Genomic DNA, 22,245 nt, shown 5'->3' with positions numbered 1-22,245 from the left:
CGCTGCATAAAATATCTTCATCGCCTAAAAGAGAATATTTGATTTGACAAAATCAAATAAGAAATATCTTACTACTTGCCAAAAAGTAAACGACAGCACATTCTTAAAGTCTGACCAATAAAATTTCTCCAAATGGTAGGCGACCAAGGCACCCAGGGCACTCTATATAAAGGCACTCAAGTTCTATTTTTCTCACTCATGCATGCTCACAACAACACACACAAAAAAAGGCCTGAGGGTTCCTTTAACCTCTAGCCACCATTGCTAAGGGCTTGCAAACTCTTAACACCTAAAATATTACCCGCAAACTGACTTGAGCATCAAAGTGTGGTCACCGGCCACCGCTGGCTCAACCTCTAACCTTTTTTTCTATTTTGTAGGTTAAAAACAGCTCATAAGCCAACCCTCATTCCCTACCCAATTCTCTCAAAGCTCACTCACTTCCTCTCTTCACTTTCAACTTACATTCAAAGCCATCTCAAATAACGCACCCTGGGCTATGCGAGGCACCTCTATTATCCTTAATACAAATTTTATTGTATTTAACCATATTTTAATTTCTTTTTCCTTCATACCAAAATCTAGTTAAAGTAGAAACTATTGTACAAATCACTAGAACAACGTAAGCCATGGTTAGAAATTCAATAAAGGTCTAGCAGCACAACAATATGATAATAATAATTTATGTACTTCTTTTCCCAATAAAAAAATCATGTACATGTTTCAATGAAAATACTTTGATCATCATGTTCATGAAAGAGCATTTTTTTCTAAATATGTCAATCAGCAATTATTGGAGAAAATCAATTAGATTTAAAACTATTTTTCTCAACTTTTTCCTGTCTCATTCTCTTTAGTAAAGAAGATAACAAAATCTCAATTCATGTCATCATATTTTTTCAAATTTAAGTCATTTTTTTGGAGACCTATGAATAAGGTGAACTTCATTTAAGAATCCAGAACCACATTTTTGGAAGCCAATATGCTAATATTCATTGACTACACCTATTCCCACTTCACACTAAACAAATGATCTTAAGATGGTATGATTGTATAGTTAAGATGGTCTAATTGTATAGCTTAAGATAATTTCTCAACATCTTATAAGCAACAAATGTGCACCAGTTTTAGTTTAACACACCAAAAATTCTAGCTATCTAGACTAGCATCATAGGTAGTGCTTTTCGTTCTAAGATACTACAATGTCACCATATACTCCCTTTGGCAGAAGATGCATGAAGATTAAGTTTTTGCATCATAAAAAATAACCTAATGCTATAAAAATAAAGGACAAATTAAATAACAAAAAAGAAAAAAACACATATTTTAGTGCATACAAAATGAGGATTGCAGGAGTATTAAGTGTTGGGCTAAGCTTCATCGGCTTAAAATATTAGAAAATAATTAAGAACCATAATTGTTACAATTTACCTTTTTTATTACTAAATAAGATACAATTAACGATTTAGAAAATTATGGGTCACAACTCACGACAAACAGTTAGATTTGTTCACAAATGACCATTAAAATCTTAAGAGTAAGCACATTCCCTACTGATGATTTCATAGGTTTGCTGATCGTTCTACTATATCGATCCTTTTGTAGGTTCATTATGGTAACATTGTTAAAACTTCTCCTTCCCATAAATAAAAATATTTAGTGGACTTCTCAAAATGTCACAAGAAGCAAACTCCTTGTGTTGCTGTAATTTGGAAACTTCATCGAACTATTCAATTAGTAGAAGCGGTGGCTGGTGTGTACAAAGGGCTATGACGTAGTCAACATGAGTTGATAGTTAATGTTTTCTATAAATTCCAAATTGAAAACCCATAGTTACAAAGATTTGTCCTCATCACGATGAATTTCAAGTTTTGGGATACATGCACACTATACTAATATATTCAACAAGTCTATTGCCTTGCCAATAAGCCTGGGTAATCGTTTATTGTAACATTTGTACCCTCAACATACGTGTCAGTTGTCCATTGTTCGTAATAGAATGAAGTAGTTTTATTTAACATATGAAATTAATTATATAATTCTTAATACCACCTCAATCTTAGGATTTTTTTTTCTTTTTCCCAATCTACTAGTATTTTGAAGAAAGAAAAAAATGTCATTAGTTTTGTTTGGGGAAGAAATTGAGGATTAACAATGAAGCTCCATATGTTAATGAAAAATTGTATAATTAAAATAATCGCCAAAGGGTACCCTGACTATACTGAATACACTTGATAATTGAGCTGGTACGTGGGGTACGCCATATTAAAAGTAGAATAATGAGAGAAAATACATAAAATGCCAACTATGTAAAATATCTCCATTTTTGCATAATCAAATAAGGAATATTTTGTTGAAAAAGAGTGGACAACTAGTTGTCACACCTGTAAAAAGTAAAAGACAGCACACCAAAGACAGTGGTCCTCAGCTGCCACACCAAAAATTGCTAAAACTACCTTTAGAAAGATATCTTGGACCATCATGCAGTGTGCACCATGTGTACGAGAGTACAAACTATGCCAATAGCGCTCTTAGTAGTCCCAAGCATGCTCCTAATAGCTCAAAAATCTTGATAAATGTGAAAGGACAAAAGAATACCGGAAAGGACAACAAAATCACTACTAGAAATGCGTCACATAGCAGGGCAAGCAGGGTACTCCATATATAAATACACTAAGATTACGCTTTTTTTCATATACCAAAAAAAAAAAGAGGCACATCACAAGAGCTGAGGTTCTCTTCAACCACCAGCCACCATTACAGAGAGCTTGCAAGCTCTCAAACCTGAGATAACATAACTCTAACTTGAGCGTCGAAGTGTGTTGCCAGCCACCCCCAACTCTACCTTTGACCTTTTTTTCGTTGTTTTGTAGATCTGAGGTGTCCTTTCATCTCTCATTCGAGATTTGAACCTCTCACCATTATCATCATTCTCCCACTCTTATTTATCTCCATAAAAGCTTAAAAAATAGTCCATACACTTCGATTAAGTGAGATACCCTGCATCCCAAAAATAAATTTTTTGTTTTAGTTAAGTCTTGCCTCTTTATCTTACACCCAAAATCTACCAAAAATAATTGGTGCCATCTGGGTGGGGAGCAGACAAAAAGTCACCACTATGGTTGCTAAACTAATCATGGTGTGTGCTCATAAACCATGGCACCTCTGATGCTATGATGATAGATCTTGTAAGAATGGGAGATGAGAGCAGTGATGAGGTTAGTAATCCAACAAGGAGAGCAGTCCAGCCCGAAAAGGGTAAGTTCATCAAACAATTTACCGATATTCCCCTAAATGAGGAGCCTGTTTTTCTTGCACCCAAAATCTACCTAAAACACTTATAAAAAAAAAACTACCTAAAACAAGTTTGATTGAAAATGATCTCATTGTAAGATAAAAAGAGAAAATGCCAATGGCCTCTTGGCACAACCATGCACCAAAATTTTGTTTTCTTTCCCAATTAAATTGGATAGAAGTAAACCACTCGCCCTAGAGCCACTCCCTCACAAGTGTGAGGAAAGTGGTTCGAACCCTCATAGAAGTATTGTGGGGGTTTAATTTAAATGTTCTTCCTTAAAAATTTAAGTGAAGATTCAAGTCCTTCGAATATTAGAGAAAGTTAAAATCTGTGCAGTCTTATATAAGATTTAATGTAAACTAGCCGCAGTAATGGTTTGATTGTAAATATCTGTTATAATATCATGTAATATGTTATAATGTGAGAAATAGTCTCATGTAATAAAACAAATTCGAGAGAGGTAAAAATTTCTCCTCCATGAACATAGGTGTAGTAGATATCCCGTCGGTATTATGTAAAAGTAAAAATTCGAGTTATTATACGAGGATGAAACTATCTCCCTCATTAATATGAGTGGAGTAGATATCCCTCAGTGTTATGTGATAGCGGAAATTCGGCTATTATGTGAATTATTAAGGGTAGTCTTAAATGTTTGTGATTGTAAATATTAGTAGAATACTAATTGTTATAGGTCACTCTATAGAAAAAAAAGTAAAAAAGAGAAAATGATTAAAAAGATTAAATTCAAAAATATTAAAGGCTTGTTTGATACCATTGTTCACCCCTTGTTTTCGTTTTCGTTTCCAAAATGTAGATATAATACATGTTTGGTGCATTAAATTCAAAAAATAGATTACAAAATAAGAAATCTAGATTACACCTTTATAACTACAATCATGAAAACATGTTAAACATGTTCTCCAAATATTCACAAGCCTGAACTAAAAAATAAACTAAAAACCATCGTGACCAGTTCTCTTCATCTTTTTCTCTTCGTCAACACTTCTCTTTCCCTCCTCATCTTTCTCGATCTCATGGCAGATCTTCGTCCTCTCTCTTTTTATCTTCATCCAACAACACACTCTCTCTCCTTATCTCTCCTGATCTACTCTCTCACGGTATGCCAGTTGTTGTCCTTTGTCTCTGCCACCGCTGCAACTTCATCTCAGCCATTGTTGCAGCCCCATCTCCACCGTGGTCGCTGCTGCTCCGTCTCCGCATATCCGTTGTTGCTCCGTCTTAGTGTAGCTGCTGCTGCTTCGTCTTGATCACCTGGACTGTTGTTACACTCTTGGCTTTGTCTCTTGCTGGTATTTATTTTATTTCAGCAAATTTTGAGTAATTATTTGACTAAATATTTGAATAATTTTAAGTAATTATTTTTAAAGCATGTTATACTGTGGATTCTCTCAGTTCATGCCAACATTTTGGAATTGATTATTTGTTCATACTTTCGTAGCATGAACCAGGACATTGAGTTTGTTGTCTGTCAATCCAAAAATTTTGTTTTATTACAGAGAAAATGAGTCAAGCAAATTGGGCTTTTCTTATTAGATAGAAATAGAGATTTTTCAAAGTTTTTCTTTTGATGGAATTCACTTAAATAGCCTGTAGCTTGTGGACTTATGAACAAAAAATAGAAACTCATTTTACCAATTTGATTAATTGATTATAATATAATAGAATTGATTGTAAATTTTTCTAAACTCATTTATTTTGTTTATCACATTTTTTTTGTGCAAACAAAAATATTTCCTTCTTATCTCACCAACTAATTGCAGTGACGAAGTATTCTTAAATTGTGACTACCAACGTGCATATAGAACTTTATTTGTTATTTCGATCTATGAGTTTAAGAAGTTGATGTTTTTATAGTATCTATTCTATGAACACATTTGTTTGTTAGTCAAATTGTGTTTATGCACTTTGGTTAATCATGTCATAGTTTCATAGTTTTGTACAATATATTGCTTCCTAATACTGCGTTATAACTTTTGGTCCATGCAGGAATGTATCAATCAGATTACCTCTCTTGAAAATATGGATATGTATTATTCCATTTCTTGTATTTTATTTATTTATTTACTTTAATGAATATGTTGTTTAAATTAAATGATGGCTCATTGCTGCAATTTTTTGTATTTAAGCTCTCGACTTCCAATTTTTCTGAGATGTCTTGTGTCGATATATATTTTTTGCTTTAGAATTTCTTATCCTTAAAACCATCAGCAGCCCTTCCTGATTGATGGAATGTCATTGTATTTCCTTCTGGTTGACCTTAGTTTAGGTTTGTCTTTGATCCTTGATAATTTTGATTACGTTTTTGCCTTGTCATAGATAAACTTGAATGGTCCTTTCTTTCTATTGGTGGTTTATGATGGGGATGGCAAAATTCAGATCCGAATCCGGATGTAGGTGCATCCGGATCTGGATCTGCATTTATACTTTTACATCCGGATACGGGTAATATCTGCAATTGATGCAAGTAGATATTCCAGATATCTGGATCCATAAAATTAAAATTCAATAATTTAAAAATTAAAGTAATTAAATCAAAAACCTAATTAAAGTAATTAAAGCCATTCTGAAATTAAACTAATTCGTAAAGGTCCAGGCATGATTTTTCACTAAATTTATGCTTTTACATATTAATTCACTAAAAATATGAATATTGATTCGTTGGAAACTAATTGGCGTGGGCTTGGCAATTGGCTCACCTTTTGTGTTTCTTATTTTGGCCGGTTGTGAGTGGTGGGGAGCAAGGGTTGATTTTGGCCATTTGTGAGTGATTTCAGTTGCTTGTGGCTGTGCGAGGTGAGGTTCGGCCACTTGTGGCCTGTGGGTGGTTAGGAGCAGCTGAGTAGTGGAGGCATTAGTCAGTTGTCCGATGTCCATTGTCGGCGTGAGGCTGAGGGCAAGCAAGGGAGTAGCCGCACGAGGGAGCATGCGATGAGGCTAGGCGAGAGCAGAGCCATAGGAGCAGTCGTGCGTGTTCCACTGTCGGCGTGAGGCTGAGTGCGAGCAAGGGAGCAGGCAAGGCCGCGAGGCGAGAGTAGGGCCATCCGGCCATCACAATAGTTGTTTGTGTTTTTAGGGTTACTGGATTTTAGATTTGTGTTTTTGCAATTTTAGCTTATATATTTTAATTATTTTCCAATAAAAATTGATTTAATTAATAATAGAATTAAAATTAATCCGGATCCGTGCGGATACTCATTCTTAAACTCCGGATCCGCATTTTTTAATATGCAGATCTAAATTTTTTTGGATTCGAATTTTCTAGATCTTTGCGGATCCGGACCGGACCCGGATTCTTTTGCCATCTCTAGTTTATGATATTGAGCTATGTCCTGTAAAATGCTTGCTAAGGAATTTAACTGTGAATTTGCTCTTTGAATAGGGCAACTTTCTGGTGTCATGGATGATAGAGGAAAATACATATACATCTTATAGGAAGAGATGAAAGTTGTAGCCAACTACATTAGGTGTCAGGGAAGAGTTAGCATATCGCATTTAGCTAGTAAGTCCAACCAGTTCATTAATTTGGAATCAAAAGCACAATTTGTTGAGGATCTCAGCAGTGTGGAGGAATTTTTGTTGCCTGATGTCAAGTATTTCTGTGGAGGAGACACATAATGCATGATGTCTATCATGTAATTTTTATAAATATTTTGTTTAAATCATATGTGTTGTAATATATATCTTAATTACAGTGCAAAAATAATGACAATGTAAATTTTTTTTTATTAATGCTAATACTAAAATTTTATCATGTATTTTTTTATAATTAGTTTGTTTAAATAATTTATGTTATGTTCGTGTATGTATTAGTTAAATAATTATTTCTAACTATAAATTTGATTTAAATATTTAGTAAAAATTATTTTTAAAAATAGTACTACCGAACGCATACTCGCTATTTTTATTATTTTTAATTATGTCTACTGAACGTATATTACTATTTTTAATTTTAAAATATAAGATACAAAAAATATAACAAACTCATAATTAAATTCAAAATACAACAAATATAAAATATAATTTTCATTCTCATTTTTATTCTTAGAAAATACAAATTCAAAAACAGTACCTAAAATTTTATTGCAACTGCTCATCCTGCAAATTCATGAAACCCTAAGGACAGATACGTCAACTTAAAAATTCAACTCGAATTTTAGTATTTTACTCTCAATTTTACACTTAATCCCCCAAAATTCTTCGTGGCTCTTGGGTCTTGTCTATTAACTCCAAAATCTCGAAAGCTCACAAACCCTAGTTCTGAGTCTCGAGTGCTCGACTCTCATTCTGACAAAATGGACGCAATGAGGAAGCAACTAGACGTCCTGATGGGAGCCAATCGAAACGGCGACGTACGAGAAGTTAATCGCAAGTACTACGATCGCGATGTTTGCCGTCTCTACTTGGCCGGACTTTGCCCTCACGAGCTCTTCCAATTAACGGTAATTAATTTAATTAAAATTTTTAATTTCTGCTGTTAATTAAAAAAAATTTAAAAACCCTAATTTTTTTTTCACAGAAAATGGATATGGGGCCATGTCCGAAGGTTCATTCTTTGCAGTTGCGAAAAGAGTATCCTCTTTCACAATTACGGCGTCGTATAATTCATACTGCTCTAAATTTACAAGCATTTTTTTAAATAATTTTGTAGTGATATCTCGTTAGTCATATGCTATTTTTTGAAACTGCTGTATTTCTGCTCAACTTAAGATAATAATGATTTAATTTAACATACAAGAAAGAATGCATGGAGCATTTGAATGGGGGGTCTGGTTTCAGCTGTGAGACATCCAGTAGTGTTATTGCCAATTGAACGCTGGAGCATTAGCCCTTAGATATAGTAGTTTCTATGTTAAGCACATCTTTAAGAAGTAATTATGTGCCAGCGTCAGCAGTTAGACAGTGGATTAATTTACCAGTAGTTGTTGAGACACATTTTATTTTTGTACCTGGTAATTATAATTGTTAATTGAGCCTACATGCTAAATCTGATTTAGATGTTTTCTCAAAAGCGTGTGTCACTCAGACCCTGGGAAGTTGAATGCGTCCTAGTAATTCTACGATGCTAATCAACTTCATTTTCGCTCCTCAATAAGACAAATATACTTAAACTAGCTGAGTCCTATTTGAGTTGCGGGTTATTATTGCTAATGTCTTAAAAGTTGGATAGGTTTTGTGGAATCCGCCTTACTCCTTGAGCTGAATACTCAGGTGATCTTGCAAAGTTCTGAATGCTACTGCCAAATGTCTGCTAGTGAAAATTAAAGATATGGTGGTTAACTTTTGGACTTTAAAGGGCTAATTCAAATTGGATGTCATTGGCTGGTATGACTAGTTTTGGGGAAATACCTTAACTGTTTTTAGATATGAAGAAGCCAAGGCAAAAGGCGTTGATAATTATGACAGAGAATTAGAAGATGCTATTGATAGACTTATTGTTGAGTGTGATAGGAAAATTGGTAGAGCTCTTAAACGTCTTGAAGATGACGATGCAAAGGCTGCTATTGCTATATCAGTCTCGGAGGTGACTCAGGTATCGATCGAGTCTTTGTAATTTTTAAATTTTCTTCTGGGCACCTTTTGGTTTGAACACTTATTTTCTTTCCTGATTTTGCAGACTCCAGAGGTTCTTGAGTTGTCAAAACAGATCAAAGAAAAGTTGAAAGAAGCTGATCAATATGGTAACAGACATCTGAACTGACATATGTCTTTTGACCTATGTAGCCGGATGGGATTTTTTAAATGTTGTATGTTTTAAATCTCATATTTTGTTCTGATTGAAGATAGAATAGGCATCTCTTTGTTTCATTTTGCAGTCTTTTTCTTATCTATCTGTGGTTTGCGGTATTTTCTTTTGTTCTCTTTAGTATTTTACACTGCTTTCGCTTCTTCCATCTGTAGGTATGTGATAGTTTCTTCAATTGTCGATTGTGTTTGTTTTAACATTTTTGCATTCATGAGTTCTTAGTTACACCTCAGTTGATTTTGATTTTCTACTTTTATAATTGGCTTATTGTGCAGTTGGATAAAATTTACAACCATTTTGTTAATAGGACAATTGGTTCTGGGGTGTAGTCCAATTGCAAATTAGTTGGTTCTTCGCATGTGCGTGTGTTTTGTTAGTTACGTATGTCCAGTATATGGGATGGTGCACTTTGGTTAGGTTTTGTCAAAACTCAAAAATGTTCAGTTGTACAGAAAATAGATAGTTATATCTTTGTTGTTTAAGAGTTTGTCTATATATCTAAGCATTAAATAATACGGAGGTGTTATATGAACAATCTTGTGAAATTGTTGAGATGGATCATTTCTTCACCGTATTGCTCTTCAAATTTTTCTCGGAATATGGTTGCTTCCTTTATAGTCAAATGGGACGAATTTTTTTCTTTTTTTTTTTTTTATAGTATGTGCTGAGATATTTTCTTTAATTATTCAGATTATGAAGGCAAGACTGATCTTAAGATTCGAGCTTTGGAGGTGGTAGAAGAACTCAGAACAAAAAGAGCTGATAAACAGGTATCATTGGCTTCTTTAGGGTAAAGAAACCAACATTACTTGTACATATTTTTGTGGATTTGTAATCCCACTAATCCTTGTAATATCTCTTGTGGTTATTTATATAATCTTTTGTTTCTTAGCCCCAAAAAAAAAAAAAAAAAGTCGAGGAAGCTAACATGTAAATCTCAACATAACCGCTGTTTGCTTAATTGTATTACCATGTTGTGGAATTTGTAAAATGTTTCATTTATCTAATAGGATAAGATTTTGACTTTTACACCTGTGGAATTCTGCATATTTCAACAGTCCATGCTCCTCTTGGATGCTTTCAATAAAGATAGAGCATCGTTGCCTCAACCCCTTCCAAACCCACCACCATTGGCACCTTTGCCAATTCCTGCACCAGATGCTCGTACTCAGGAAATGATAAATGAAAAATTGAAGAAGGCGGAGGATCTTGGTAAGTTACTTGGTTACACAAACTTAATGGATTGCAATTTGCATTATTGATGTGGAAATTTAAGTTAAATAAACTTGATCACATATGTTTTGCTGATGCAATTGTTTGAGTTCTTTGTTGGTTAATGCTTTTGAGAATTGATTTGACAGAGCAAATTAGTTACTATGCATGACAGTTTCTCAGAATTGAGATTTCGTGTTCTTTAAATTTGGCGTCAGTTGCACAAATATGAACGAACATAATTTCTTAGCTGGATAATTCATTAGTTGCATTGCTGGGAAGCTTTTTAGGTTTAGTTCTCAAAGTTCTTGTATGTTGATCAGGTGAGCAAGGAATGGTAGATGAAGCACAAAAAGCATTGGAAGAGGCTGAAGCACTTAAGAAGGTTCTAATCTCCTAACTGAAGTTTTTTCTTCATTCATTGTATTTTCTTTCACTTGTTTTTACATCATTTTTAATATCTTTGAGTCGAACTAACGTTGCTTTATTTCTCTCTTTTCATTTTTTGCTTCTTATTTGTAATAATTGGTTCAGCTGCCTGCCAGACAAGAACCTACACTAGATTCCTCCAAATACACTGCTGCAGATGTGCGCATTGTAAGTCCATTTGTTGCTTGTTCGTGCATGCATATATGTATGATATGGGCCATATCGTTGGAGTAATCAATTTAATGAAAGAAATCAAAATCATAGAATGGACTGAGAGGAACCAGATAACATTTATACTTGCTTCTTCTCTTAAACCAAGAGCTCAATTGTTTTGATTTCTTGCGAACTGTTTGTACGAACATAACATTGCACATAAGGCATAAAAATGAGACTATAAAGCCTGAATGACATGTTTAAATATTGAAAGTTGCTACTTGGTGTGTTTCAATAGCGTCAGAAACTTTACCATTTTATTGTCTGATTTATAAACTGATCTGGGTGTAAGATATACAATATATTGACTCGTGAAGTTCTTTCTTATTCATATGTAATGGGTGTTGTTTATAGATGTGTTCTTACTCATTTCTTTGATTTCTCTTTAACAAGTTGTGTAGGGTATTTTCATACTGTGTGCTGCATTTGAGATTGTCCTGGGAATTTTTTTCCTATCATATAGAACATGAAGGCTTTGTTATTGTACTATTGTTCACAAGCCTAAATCTTGGTGATATGATTCTGGTTGCAAGTGAATCATATATGTGGGATATATATATACTTTGAATTCATGGTACAAAAGCAGCTTGTATTAATTCTTATTTCAATATTATTTCAGACTGATCAGAAGCTACGTGTGTGTGACATCTGTGGAGCTTTTTTAAGTGTTTATGACAGGTAAGATATTTTTCTTGTCTTTGGGAACCCCAATTTTGTTTTTTAGCTTTTCTGAGGGCAGTGAAGAATTAGTATTTGGGGTTTCAAGTGCTTCAGCTTTTGACCCGACTATTATACCTCCTTGTCACCAGCAGGCTTTTGGGCCCAGTTTTACGAGGATAACTTTTGCAGCTAAAGAATGTGCGTTATTTTCTGTTTTATATGCTTGTAGATCATGCTATTGTTGGATAGAAGTATATCGGACAACTTACCATACAAGTCTATCTGATATGAAAAGTTTTGAATATTTTGAGTGAAGCTTTTAATTTATCTTGTTACTTTCAGTGATCGTCGCTTAGCAGATCATTTTGGAGGGAAGCTTCATCTAGGCTACATGCAGATCCGTGATAAATTAGCAGAGCTTCAGGTAAAATTCATGATATGAAATTCCACTGTACTTCTGTTTTGGTAGATGCATTTGAGCATGTTGATTTCCCCTTAGAAAACTACTTTCAGCATAGTTTTCTTTTATTTATGTTGCTTAGAAAGTGTGATGGTTCTTTGTCATCTACTCGACTAATTTTGAACCATTGGCTACTGAATACCATTTATTCAAATGGTTTTTTTTACTGTTTTATCTTTCATATCTCCTTAATGTCCTTAAGTTGGTATTGTGAATATGGTTCAGGCACTGGTGTAATGTCTCACATTCCTGTAGAGATTCTCAGTTAGTTTATCATCTGTGAGTTTTTCTAACCTCGGAGAATGATAATTGTTACACTTTTCTAATCTCATCTGAGTATAATATAGATACTGGGACACTGAAGTGAGAATTCTTTTCTAGAACCATCAAAAATATGATTGGTACGTACATGACTCGGAAGATGCTTTATCTATGGTCTGTTACATCTGAAATGTGCTGAATGAATCCAATTTTTGGAATCAATGTATAACAGTTAGCATGAGTAACATCCCGTGTGTGGGTGTGGTATAGGTGGGTTAAAAAAAGGGCAGGCGATTGCTTGAAAAATGGACAGGTGATTGCTTACTGCAATATTAATCTTGGACTGCCTTATTTATAGAAGCCGCGATCATAAGCAGAGGAACTGTTGTACGCAATGTAAAATATTTTAAAATGTGTTGTTTCTTCCTGCGTGTACCTATTTCTGATTTTCGTCCATCATTGGTTGTGCAATTCTCGACCTTCCTTTGGCTGTGAATTATTAGCTGAAAGTTAAGTTTGTCAGATAAACTTGATGGTATCTACATTTGTCTCTGTCACTTGTTGACTTAATGTGATTCATTACTGCTCAATTGATGACAGTGTTTTAGGTAACTTTTTTGGTTTTGGAGATCATAGGAATGCCAAATGCATCTTCAATTTCTTAAAGTAGGAGGTATTTTGTGCTTTAGGTGGTTGCAAAGGCCTATGAGAATCTTTTTGATTTTAGAGCTCGTCTTAAAAGGACTTCAATGATTAATAGTCTTTTTATCTTTTCACTGTTGGATTGCACAAGCATCATTTGTTTATTAATTATGTGAATTTTGTATCACTGAGAGTATAAGGTTAATAATGAGTACAAATGGTTTATAGTGGGTCTAGTTGAATGCTGTAGTACTTAAAGTATAATGTTTCATATTGTTGTTGAAATTCTGATTTTGTTTGTCAGCGAATGCAATTTTTATTAAATTGACCTGCGTAGTGATTGAAATGCTGGAATATAGTCAACAAGAGACTTATTTATTTATACTGATGGTGGTGAGGTCTTGCTGTTATTTACCCCTCTTGAGTATACGTATGTCTCTGTATGTTATGGTGGTTGGTATTTACTTATATATGTATTAAGGTGCACCTATATTTATTATTGTTTTAACTGTATGCTTAGAGCACTACCAACTATTATTTTTTACCTGTACACTTAGAGCACTACCAACTGTGTTGCTCTTCATACTACTTAAAACTCATTAAGGTATAATAGTTTTGACTTTCTTTTTTTATTTTCTTTTTTATCTTTTTTTGGGAAACAGAAAAATTCTTGATGCTTTAAATAGTTAGAGTACTCATTATGTGTTTCTTGGAAAGATCCCTTGATTGTGCTTATAAGATGTCATCCTAGCTAGTTTAATACAAGCAGTATTTCATGTCATGAAGAAGGGTTTTCAACGGTACTTTGTTGGAAATGTTTTGTCAGGAGGAGAGAAACAAGAAACACAAAGATCGCTGTGATGATAGAAGGTAACTTGTGGCCTTTTTGCGGTATTTGTATATGTATTTACTTTTAAGATGATCGTTAATAATGTTCTTTCCTTTGTCTTGTGCCCAATAGGTCGAAAGAACGAAGTAAGGATCAGGACAGAGAACCAAGCAGGGATCGTGAGAAGGAAGCAAGTCGGGATCGTGATCGAGGGGATAGTCGTGACCGCGGGAGGGATTATGATCGTAGTAGCCGAGATCGTGATAGGTACTATGATCGAGATCGCAGATATGATCGCGAGCGTGATAGGGATTCTGATCGCCACCGAAGTTATGATTCAAGAAGTCACCGCAGGTCACGCTCGCGGTCAAAGGAACGTTCAAGAGATTATGATCGCCACAGGTTTTTTTTTTCTACATAATTAAAGTTTAATCACCCTCGTGATGTTTGGCCTTTCCTCCCATTTTCTTTCCTCTTTTTCATTTTTTTTTTCTTTTTTGGAGATAGTTCTTCAATTCTTGTTTAAGCTGTTAGTTACTCGCAAAGCCATGGTACAAGTATCCCCTGTAGATGGTCAAATTTGGCTGGTGTTCATGAGTCTTACCAGCTATCTATACGAGTCTTGTGCCTTGGAAATCATTCAATGGATATTTGAATTACTTCAATTTTTTTTTATTCAGTAGACAAAATATAATCAGAATTTCTGTGCTGTGCATTTTAGCTGTTTCACGTTTAGTGTTTTTTTTTTTTGAGCCTTTGAGAACCTTCTCCATTTCCTTTCTTCAAGTCGCATTTTTTTTTCCAAACTTCACATTGGTCTTTGGTTTAGTACTTGTATGTCAACAATTTTGAAGCCGCTTGTTTTGGCGGATACCTTCTACTCTGTTCATAATTATGAAAGCCATGCTTCCAGTATGAACTATTCAACCAGCGAAGGTAGAGTTATTTGGTATGATGACTTGGACCAATTCTGTTCATGCTCAGAGTCCATTGCGTATGTACTTGAATGATTCTTTTATTTATTTAACGGTTTTGATTCCCTGTATTAATTGTTCTTTTGGACATCTTTTGTCAGGCGTCATGATCGGTACTAGAAGGCCAAGTTTGAGAACATACAATCAGAAATGTGTTCTTGTTTAGGTCAGTGAACTTATGTAGGTGAAGTATGTTCTTGTGTGTTTTTTCTGATTCCTTAGTGGAGTTCAGCAGTTCTACTGTTATGGTGACGTAACAACTGCTTCGAAGGTTTTGTTGAATTGCGTTTATGAGGTATGTGCTACAATGTTTTGGCATAATATTTATGGCTTAGTGTTACACTAAATTTCAAGAATATACATCATGATGAAGGTGGATAGAGTTAAGATTAGCTCTGACATGATTAAATTCATGAAACTTGAATCCCACCCTACAGAAGGAGTTTAATTTTTCTTGTGAATTTTGGGATGAATGCTACATGCTTCCGATGGTTTATGTTGCAAGAGTGCAAGTCATGAGGCAAGATTGCATGGTTATTTGGAAATGTTTCTGTAAATAGAAAACAAACAAAAAATAAAAAAAAATAAAAAAAAGGTTACATATAAACTGAACAATTTACCGTGGGAGAGGAGGTATCCATTAAAAGATTATTCAACCATCTGGCTTGGACAAATTGTTGGAAGTTGTTATGCAACAACACTAGGATTTTTTAGTCATTAACAGAATGCATTGTTACAGCTTCAAGTAGTTCAGCGTCGATATGTCTCCCATTAAAATTCCATCTTGTTTAAGAAAAGAAAGAAAGGAGAACTGCCGGAGGGGGATTTCCATTTTTTTTTTTTTAAGATTCTCTTAGATAACGTGGTGTGAGGAGTAAGTTGAAGATCATGCAAGGAGCTTGGTCAAAAAATTTGATTCCATTTGTTGAAATTGGTGGTATCTTACTTCAATGTTTAAATCTATTTGTATCGTTTGGACTGACTCCTTTCTAATGAACGCATTATGAATGACACAATACAATCTGCTGTTGGATGGCAAGAATCTTGTTTGTCTAATCAAGATGATTGATAACATGTTTTGTTTTTTCGGATCTGTTAGATATAGCTGTCTTTCATAGTCATCAATGAGTTTTCTATTTTTGGGAAAACTTTCCAAAAGTGCGCATTACTGTATTAATCTTATTAAACATCTAAATGATAAGGGACTAAAATGACTGAAACAAGAATTTTGACAGTTGGTGTTATATATTTTTCTCGAGCTACATCAGAAAAGGAATTACCAATTTAAATTTACTTTGTACTATATTCAATTCCAAAATCTTTTAAATGGATGTGTTCAATTTCTTTCTGGGGCAAATTAGCAGTCGAATTTATTTTCTCTGATTGGATTTTTGAGTTATAAGTAATTGGGCTATGGTAATTTAGAACTTTCATTATAGAAAATGGTGCTCTCAATCATTCATAGCATCGATTCTATGCCACGGCATTGTTTTCCTTTTATTCTGAATTTTTTTTTTTGGGGTTGGGGGGGGGGGGGGTGTTTCTCAAAATTTATTCATAAATCATCTATGGATTCGGCTATTAAATGGGTTTTGAAACATAAGCGAAGAAATTGGAGGGCTTTGATCATGATAACAATGTTAAAGGGGAAGGCCTTTGTGGTCATCACCTTCCGGGCCCGGTTCTTACAAGAACCACTAGCTAGTGTTGGAAAGTCTCGTAATTAGTCTTATTTCACTTGTTACTAAACATGATTAGTTGAGGTAATCAGAAATTCTGCTATACGTCTTAAGGTATTATGTCAGTCACAAAATAAGTAAATAATACTATAATGTGCGTATTTATTTTAAAAAATTATTATAAAAGTTAAGGTTATGTTAAATTTAATTATACTTGTCATATATATATTAATTGGTTATATTAATTTTGACGCATTGTAGAATTTCTGGAGGTGATCATAGAGTCCTATTCTAATAAGAGATTTGAAAACTAAGTTTGAAAAATAGAAAAACAAAAACAACTTAAAGATAAAATATACTGTCATTTGAGTAATGTCAGAGTCGATTCAAAAAATCTAATCAGCAGTAAAAGGATTTGGACACAAAATATAGAAAAAAAAGGGGAAAAAAAAAAAAGATCTTCCTACTAGTTACTGCCAGGACAGCGATTAATCGCGAAACAACTACGTATCCACTTGTGATTGGTCGGAAAGGGAGGCCGTTAGGGTTGATGAATATAGGGAGACAGCGGGGTTCCTTCATCCATGCAAACATCCCTAGATTCTGGCATTGTTCAAGGATCACATCACTAGTCTTTTGTGTGTGTGTGTGTGTGTTTTTTTTTTGGATTTGTTTTTGTTTTCGTTGCTTTTCAAATTTTGATCTTAATGTCTTAATTCTTTTGTCATTAATTATTAAACAATAAGGGCCACTCAGGTGACTATATATTAGGTTTTGCGAGTTGGGAAATGTATTGTATTTTTGTTAATTGTTACTAATGGATGATTGAAATGGAATTAATTGTTTTATTTCGTATAGAATTTTTTGTTGATCTAATTGTAACTGTTAGTAGTACTATGAGTAATAATCTTTATCGTAAATATTATGTCCTTTTTTTATCTATACATGCAAACTCTCCAAACTATCAGCAGCGTATATCGAGCCTGAATTTGACTGGGAGTTGATATTGGAAGATCAAGATTTAATTTATCGTAACAATGGTGAAATCGAATCCAATTCCAAGCCTTGGATTAAATTTTGTATGCATCCATAATCTATTCATCATAGAGGATAGAGCACGGTATACAAAAGCAGAATCAGACGCTAATGCAACAGATCACCGAGCAATCCACCAGTGGGGAAGATTCGAGAGAATTAGTGGTTAGATGATTCATACAAGCATGTCATCAATAGCGGCTTTGGAGAATGCAATAATAACAGTTGGTGATGATGATGATAATGTGAATTATAACACTAAAGATCACGATGAGAGGTGTGCAATTTGAATTTGGAGGAGTACTTTGTAGGATACACGTTAAATTAATTCGCACGCAGTGTTTGCATGAAGCTCATGCAAACTTTATTACCCAATGGTTTGAACACGAGTTATCATCCCCTTGTGCTTTTTTGAAGTTTTCTTTGATTCACTCTGCTCTTTTGAATTTTTCTTTTATTCACTCTTTTTAAAAGCCTTTCGGTGAGAGAGGTTCTATAATATAAAATTATCGTTTGTAAGGGCAGAACTCAAAGTAAAACACCACGGGAGCCATATTAGATTTCAAATATTTTTATTTTTATGTGGTGTTGCACTTCTCAATTTTTTTTATCTCAAACAATTATGTAAAATGTGATATTTATCAATTGGTTGGTGAGATAATACAATTAATTCACTTAAATTTTGTAAAGAATTATTAACCAGTTAATGAATGACACATTATTTAGGATTAAACTTAGTATAAAAATTTGGGATGTCGGTCATTACTTTTTTGTTTATGTATACAGGACTTTATTTTGACATTAATACTAGTAGGAACTATAAAATCACATTTTTATCCAACATATCAAGTTATGGATTAAGTGCGTGCAAGGGTTAATTTAGATTTTTTATACTAATTTTCATATTTTATATAGAATCCTAATTTTTTTTCAAATTCCTTATATGCAATGGCACCCTCTAACCATATACTTCCTCCGCCCTGGGTCATTTGAGACATAAATAAATAATTTCTTATTAATATTCATAAAGAAGTAAACAAACATCAGGGTCTATTAATTTTGAAGCTAAACCACTACATAAACTAGAGGAACAAGTTATAGTTAGAGCATCAAGAAAAAGGTCTTCTAATTTAACTCTTCAAATACTTATTTGCTTACCTATGTGTAAAAACATAAATCATCTCCCTAAACTCTCTATATATAAAAATAAGTTTATATTATTTTAATCAAACTTTGGCTCAAAAGAATAACAATTATAACACCTTTGTTTTCAAGAATAATAAGATAGAAATAATATAATATTAAATTAAAGGCTCTAAAAGACTCTTAAAATAAGATTTTCAAATAATATATAGCCTCTCTCTCTTCAAATCTTATTTAAAAAAATCTCATTTGAAGAGTCTTTAGAAAAGTCCTTTAGTCCTTAGCTCAGGAGATTCTTCAAATAAAAATAAGTCTACATTAGTTTAATCAATTTTTTTCATCCAGTAAAATAATATAATTAAATCAATTTTTTTCATCCAGTAAAATAATAACAATCATAATACATCTCTCCATTCAAGAATGATAAAATAAAAAATAACATAATAATAAATTGAAGACTCCAAAATACTTATTTGAATATAGAGATTCTTCAAATATTTTATTCGCTTAATTATGTTATACGGTCAAAGAATATTGGATGCAACAATGTTTAGGAAAAAATATATATATATATCACCTACTTAGTTACAGTCCACGGCAGCGATGGTGGGGGGAGCAACCACGTGTCCACTCGTTCGCTGGAACGCGAGGGGTATTGGTTTTAGTGAATTGCCGGAGACAGCGGGGGTCCTTTATCCATGCTGACTTCCCTAACTTTTCACAATGTTCGAGGATATCGTCTCCATTCACATTGATGATTAACACCAATAAGATTGCAGCAAAAAACAAGATCCACAAGCTAGCGTTGGAAAGTCTCATTCTTTTTTCTTTGTTTGCTTTGCTTTTCTTCTTTTGTTTTATGATGTTATTAAAAAATATGAGGTGACGTCATTATATAGGTTTTCGAATTTGGAAAATGTATTGAGTAGTATGTTTTCGTTACTAATGGATGATTGAAAATGAAATATACTCTTTTGTTTCCTTTAAAATCGTTCATTATTTGCCAACAAAAGAAAAGGATATATACCAAAACAGAGGAGGGAAAAAAAAAAAAAAGAGGTTCTGTTATGATTTGGTGGATAAAGATATTCATGTCGTTTTTCAATGTTTATTTTTAAATTCATTATAATCGATGGATATTACAATGTTTGTTGGGAATCTCTAAATTCATACACAAGAATAAGTAGTGAAAGAACTCGTGGAAATTAATTAATGGACCTTCATAAATAAAAAATTTTAAAGTAAAAAGAATAAAGATGTACAACCAAAAGCCATTGAACAACGGTACTTGTACAAACTGAGTTAGAAGTTTTATATGTGGCACGAAATGCTTGATTGGACAGAAGTTTCGGAAAGTTCACATAATATTTTCACTGACTACTTTTACCTTCAAAACCAATCCATGTCAAATAAGCTGTCAATGCAGTTTATACAATGGTGCAAGGGAGACTTGCTTTGCAGGAGGATTTGATATAACAAAGATGTTAAGCATTCAGTGATCACCAAAGTTATATCACTTTATGTTTAGAGAGTAATTCTTTAACGAAAACCTACTGATTTTAATAAAATAAGAATGCCATTAAAATATATAAAAAAAAGTAAATATCTCAATGTACTAAACAAATAAAAAAAGTTATAGTAGTTAATATATTAAAATCTGTGCTTTTATGTATTTTAATAGTATTCTCACCTTCACAAAATCTAGAAGTCTTCACTAAAAAATGACAATATCTTAGAATCCTTAATCCATTTTAAAGTTTCCAGTTTCCTTCGTTTCTTCGGCACACATGCAAAGGCAGTGACAGCTGCATCATGAAATAAAGTTAAGCATATTAGTTATTGAGATATATGCAAGCAATGACAAACATTTTGAAAGGAGCATGCTAGATGAGATCATAATTAAAGAGAAATGATTACATAAGCTCTTGGCTTCTAAGCAATTGACTTACGCTTTCTCTTGAACGCATATTAGAATTTTACAAACAATCTTTAACTGCATTGAAGATTCAATATTTTTGTAATATTGACTCTCAAGATGAAGGGGTAGATAACGGCGACCTCAAGCAGATCTCGAGCCAGTCAACATATGATTTTAGTTATTTTTCATAAGACTAAAACTTAAATTTTTAGTTAAACATCAGAGTGCTAATGCCGAAGAAACTTCATTTTGAAGATCACAAAACGGATATTTTAAGATATAAAGACAAACTATTTGTATAAATTAATGTGATTCTCACTCGTTTATGTTGGTGGGACAAAATAATATTATAGGTGAGGCCGTTTGGAGTTAAGCTTCTTGATATGCTTTAGTATCATGTGAACAAAACTTTAGCCTCAAATCACTTTAAATGTTATGTACCCTTATCTATTTTGAAAGTTTACTAAATAATTCAAATGGGAAGTGGATGATGATCCATCATTTTGTGATTTTTGCTGATTTTTAATTGAAATTAATTTGAATGAATTAAAAATTGAATTTAAATTCAATGTTGAGTCTGAGCTTTGATGTGATTCTTTTACAAGGTCGTGATCAATACTCATTATTGAATAAAGATATACATGTAATCAAATCTGAATTTTATATAGTTATAAATGCACATGTGAAAAGATATTCAGATTGTTGACTGATGATTTGATTTGTAGTCGTAGACATAATCACTCGAGTAATAATATCTGAATTTTACGGTTACGACTCTTATGTGTGTGTAACCTGTATATCATGATTGATTGAATAAAAAAATTAAATAATATAAATAAATGATATGCTCAAGACTCGAGAGAGATGATGTTTTCATTCATTCAATTTTATTATGCCTCATTAGTCTGGTTTGTACAAAAGAATTTATAATTTTTTTATTTTAAAAAATAAAAAATTAAGTTCAATGTGTAATTTATTCTTCAGCAACCAAAAAAAAAAAAAAAAATCTTTGGTTTTTGAGTATTGCATGCCATATTGGAAAATTTATACCATTTAAATTTTCAATGGAAGAGTGCGAGCCATTGTTTGACCTATCAAGATATTGATAAAGATCTTATATATCCGGCAAATCCTAAGTTACATGTAATGTAATTTATAACCACACACATGAACAATGAGTGAGTCCCACACAACCAGTATTTATGTAAGTAGTTGTAAATTACATTTAATGTAACTTAGGAGGATCCTATATATCCTGTCACTATCAATTGCTTAATGGTATTGGACAGTGGATGGCGCACCATTTTGATTATTTTCCAATTACAAATAAAACTGGGAACTAACTGTCATGGTACAACCTGCAATGATGAAATAAACTGCACTTTTATTTTTGTAATTTACTCTTCCCAAAAGGATTATTTCTGATCACACAAGCTCATATCTTGAATAGGGACTAAAAAAATAATTTATTCGGACGTCTGCAGCTACACATTTTGGCGGGCACCATGCCAAAATAATTCCAGCCAAGACACAATAATTATCTGCCTTTTTTTAAAAAAAAAAATCCTTCAAATAAACATGAAAAAATATTATAGTCTTATCTAATCGCTGGCATCAAACTCAAAACATGCCTAATTCCATTTCTTTTAGCTGCGCTGCCACTCTCATATGGTGCTTCAGCAGCCTGTTGCTTCATTCATATAGCTCTTCTGCCCCTTATTCAAACGA

General features: G+C 33.2%; 1 protein-coding gene across 4 annotated transcripts; it reads left to right on the top strand.

The window, feature by feature from the left end:
* The first annotated feature begins 7,405 nt into the window (after window positions 1-7,405).
* LOC18038473 (luc7-like protein) lies at window positions 7,406-15,980 on the top strand. 4 transcript variants are annotated; one of them, XR_002904867.1, is made up of 13 exons: window positions 7,406-7,758; window positions 7,836-7,888; window positions 8,681-8,849; window positions 8,934-8,997; window positions 9,753-9,832; window positions 10,121-10,274; window positions 10,598-10,659; window positions 10,809-10,871; window positions 11,536-11,594; window positions 11,919-12,000; window positions 12,262-12,315; window positions 13,766-13,809; window positions 13,901-13,926. XR_002904867.1 is itself a non-coding variant. In XM_006428574.2 (13 exons), exons 1-13 carry the CDS (start codon window positions 7,612-7,614, stop codon window positions 14,860-14,862), a joined length of 1,266 nt encoding a protein of 421 aa, XP_006428637.1. In that variant the 5' UTR covers window positions 7,411-7,611; the 3' UTR covers window positions 14,863-15,980. The 4 variants fall into 4 exon arrangements, 3 of the variants coding, with proteins under 3 accessions (XP_024037540.1, XP_024037541.1, XP_006428637.1); XM_006428574.2 differs by lacking the exon at window positions 12,262-12,315 and adding an exon at window positions 14,844-15,980 and having other exon boundaries at window positions 7,411-7,758; window positions 13,901-14,170; XM_024181772.1 differs by lacking the exons at window positions 12,262-12,315; window positions 13,766-13,809; window positions 13,901-13,926 and adding an exon at window positions 11,726-11,774 and having other exon boundaries at window positions 11,919-12,001.
* The last annotated feature ends 6,265 nt before the right edge of the window (window positions 15,981-22,245 follow it).

The sequence above is a fragment of the Citrus clementina genome, unplaced genomic scaffold (genome assembly GCF_000493195.1).
Source record: "Citrus clementina cultivar Clemenules unplaced genomic scaffold, Citrus_clementina_v1.0 scaffold_6, whole genome shotgun sequence".
NCBI classification, from domain to species: domain Eukaryota; kingdom Viridiplantae; phylum Streptophyta; class Magnoliopsida; order Sapindales; family Rutaceae; genus Citrus; species Citrus x clementina.
This window is presented reverse-complemented; position numbering and strand designations above follow the sequence as displayed.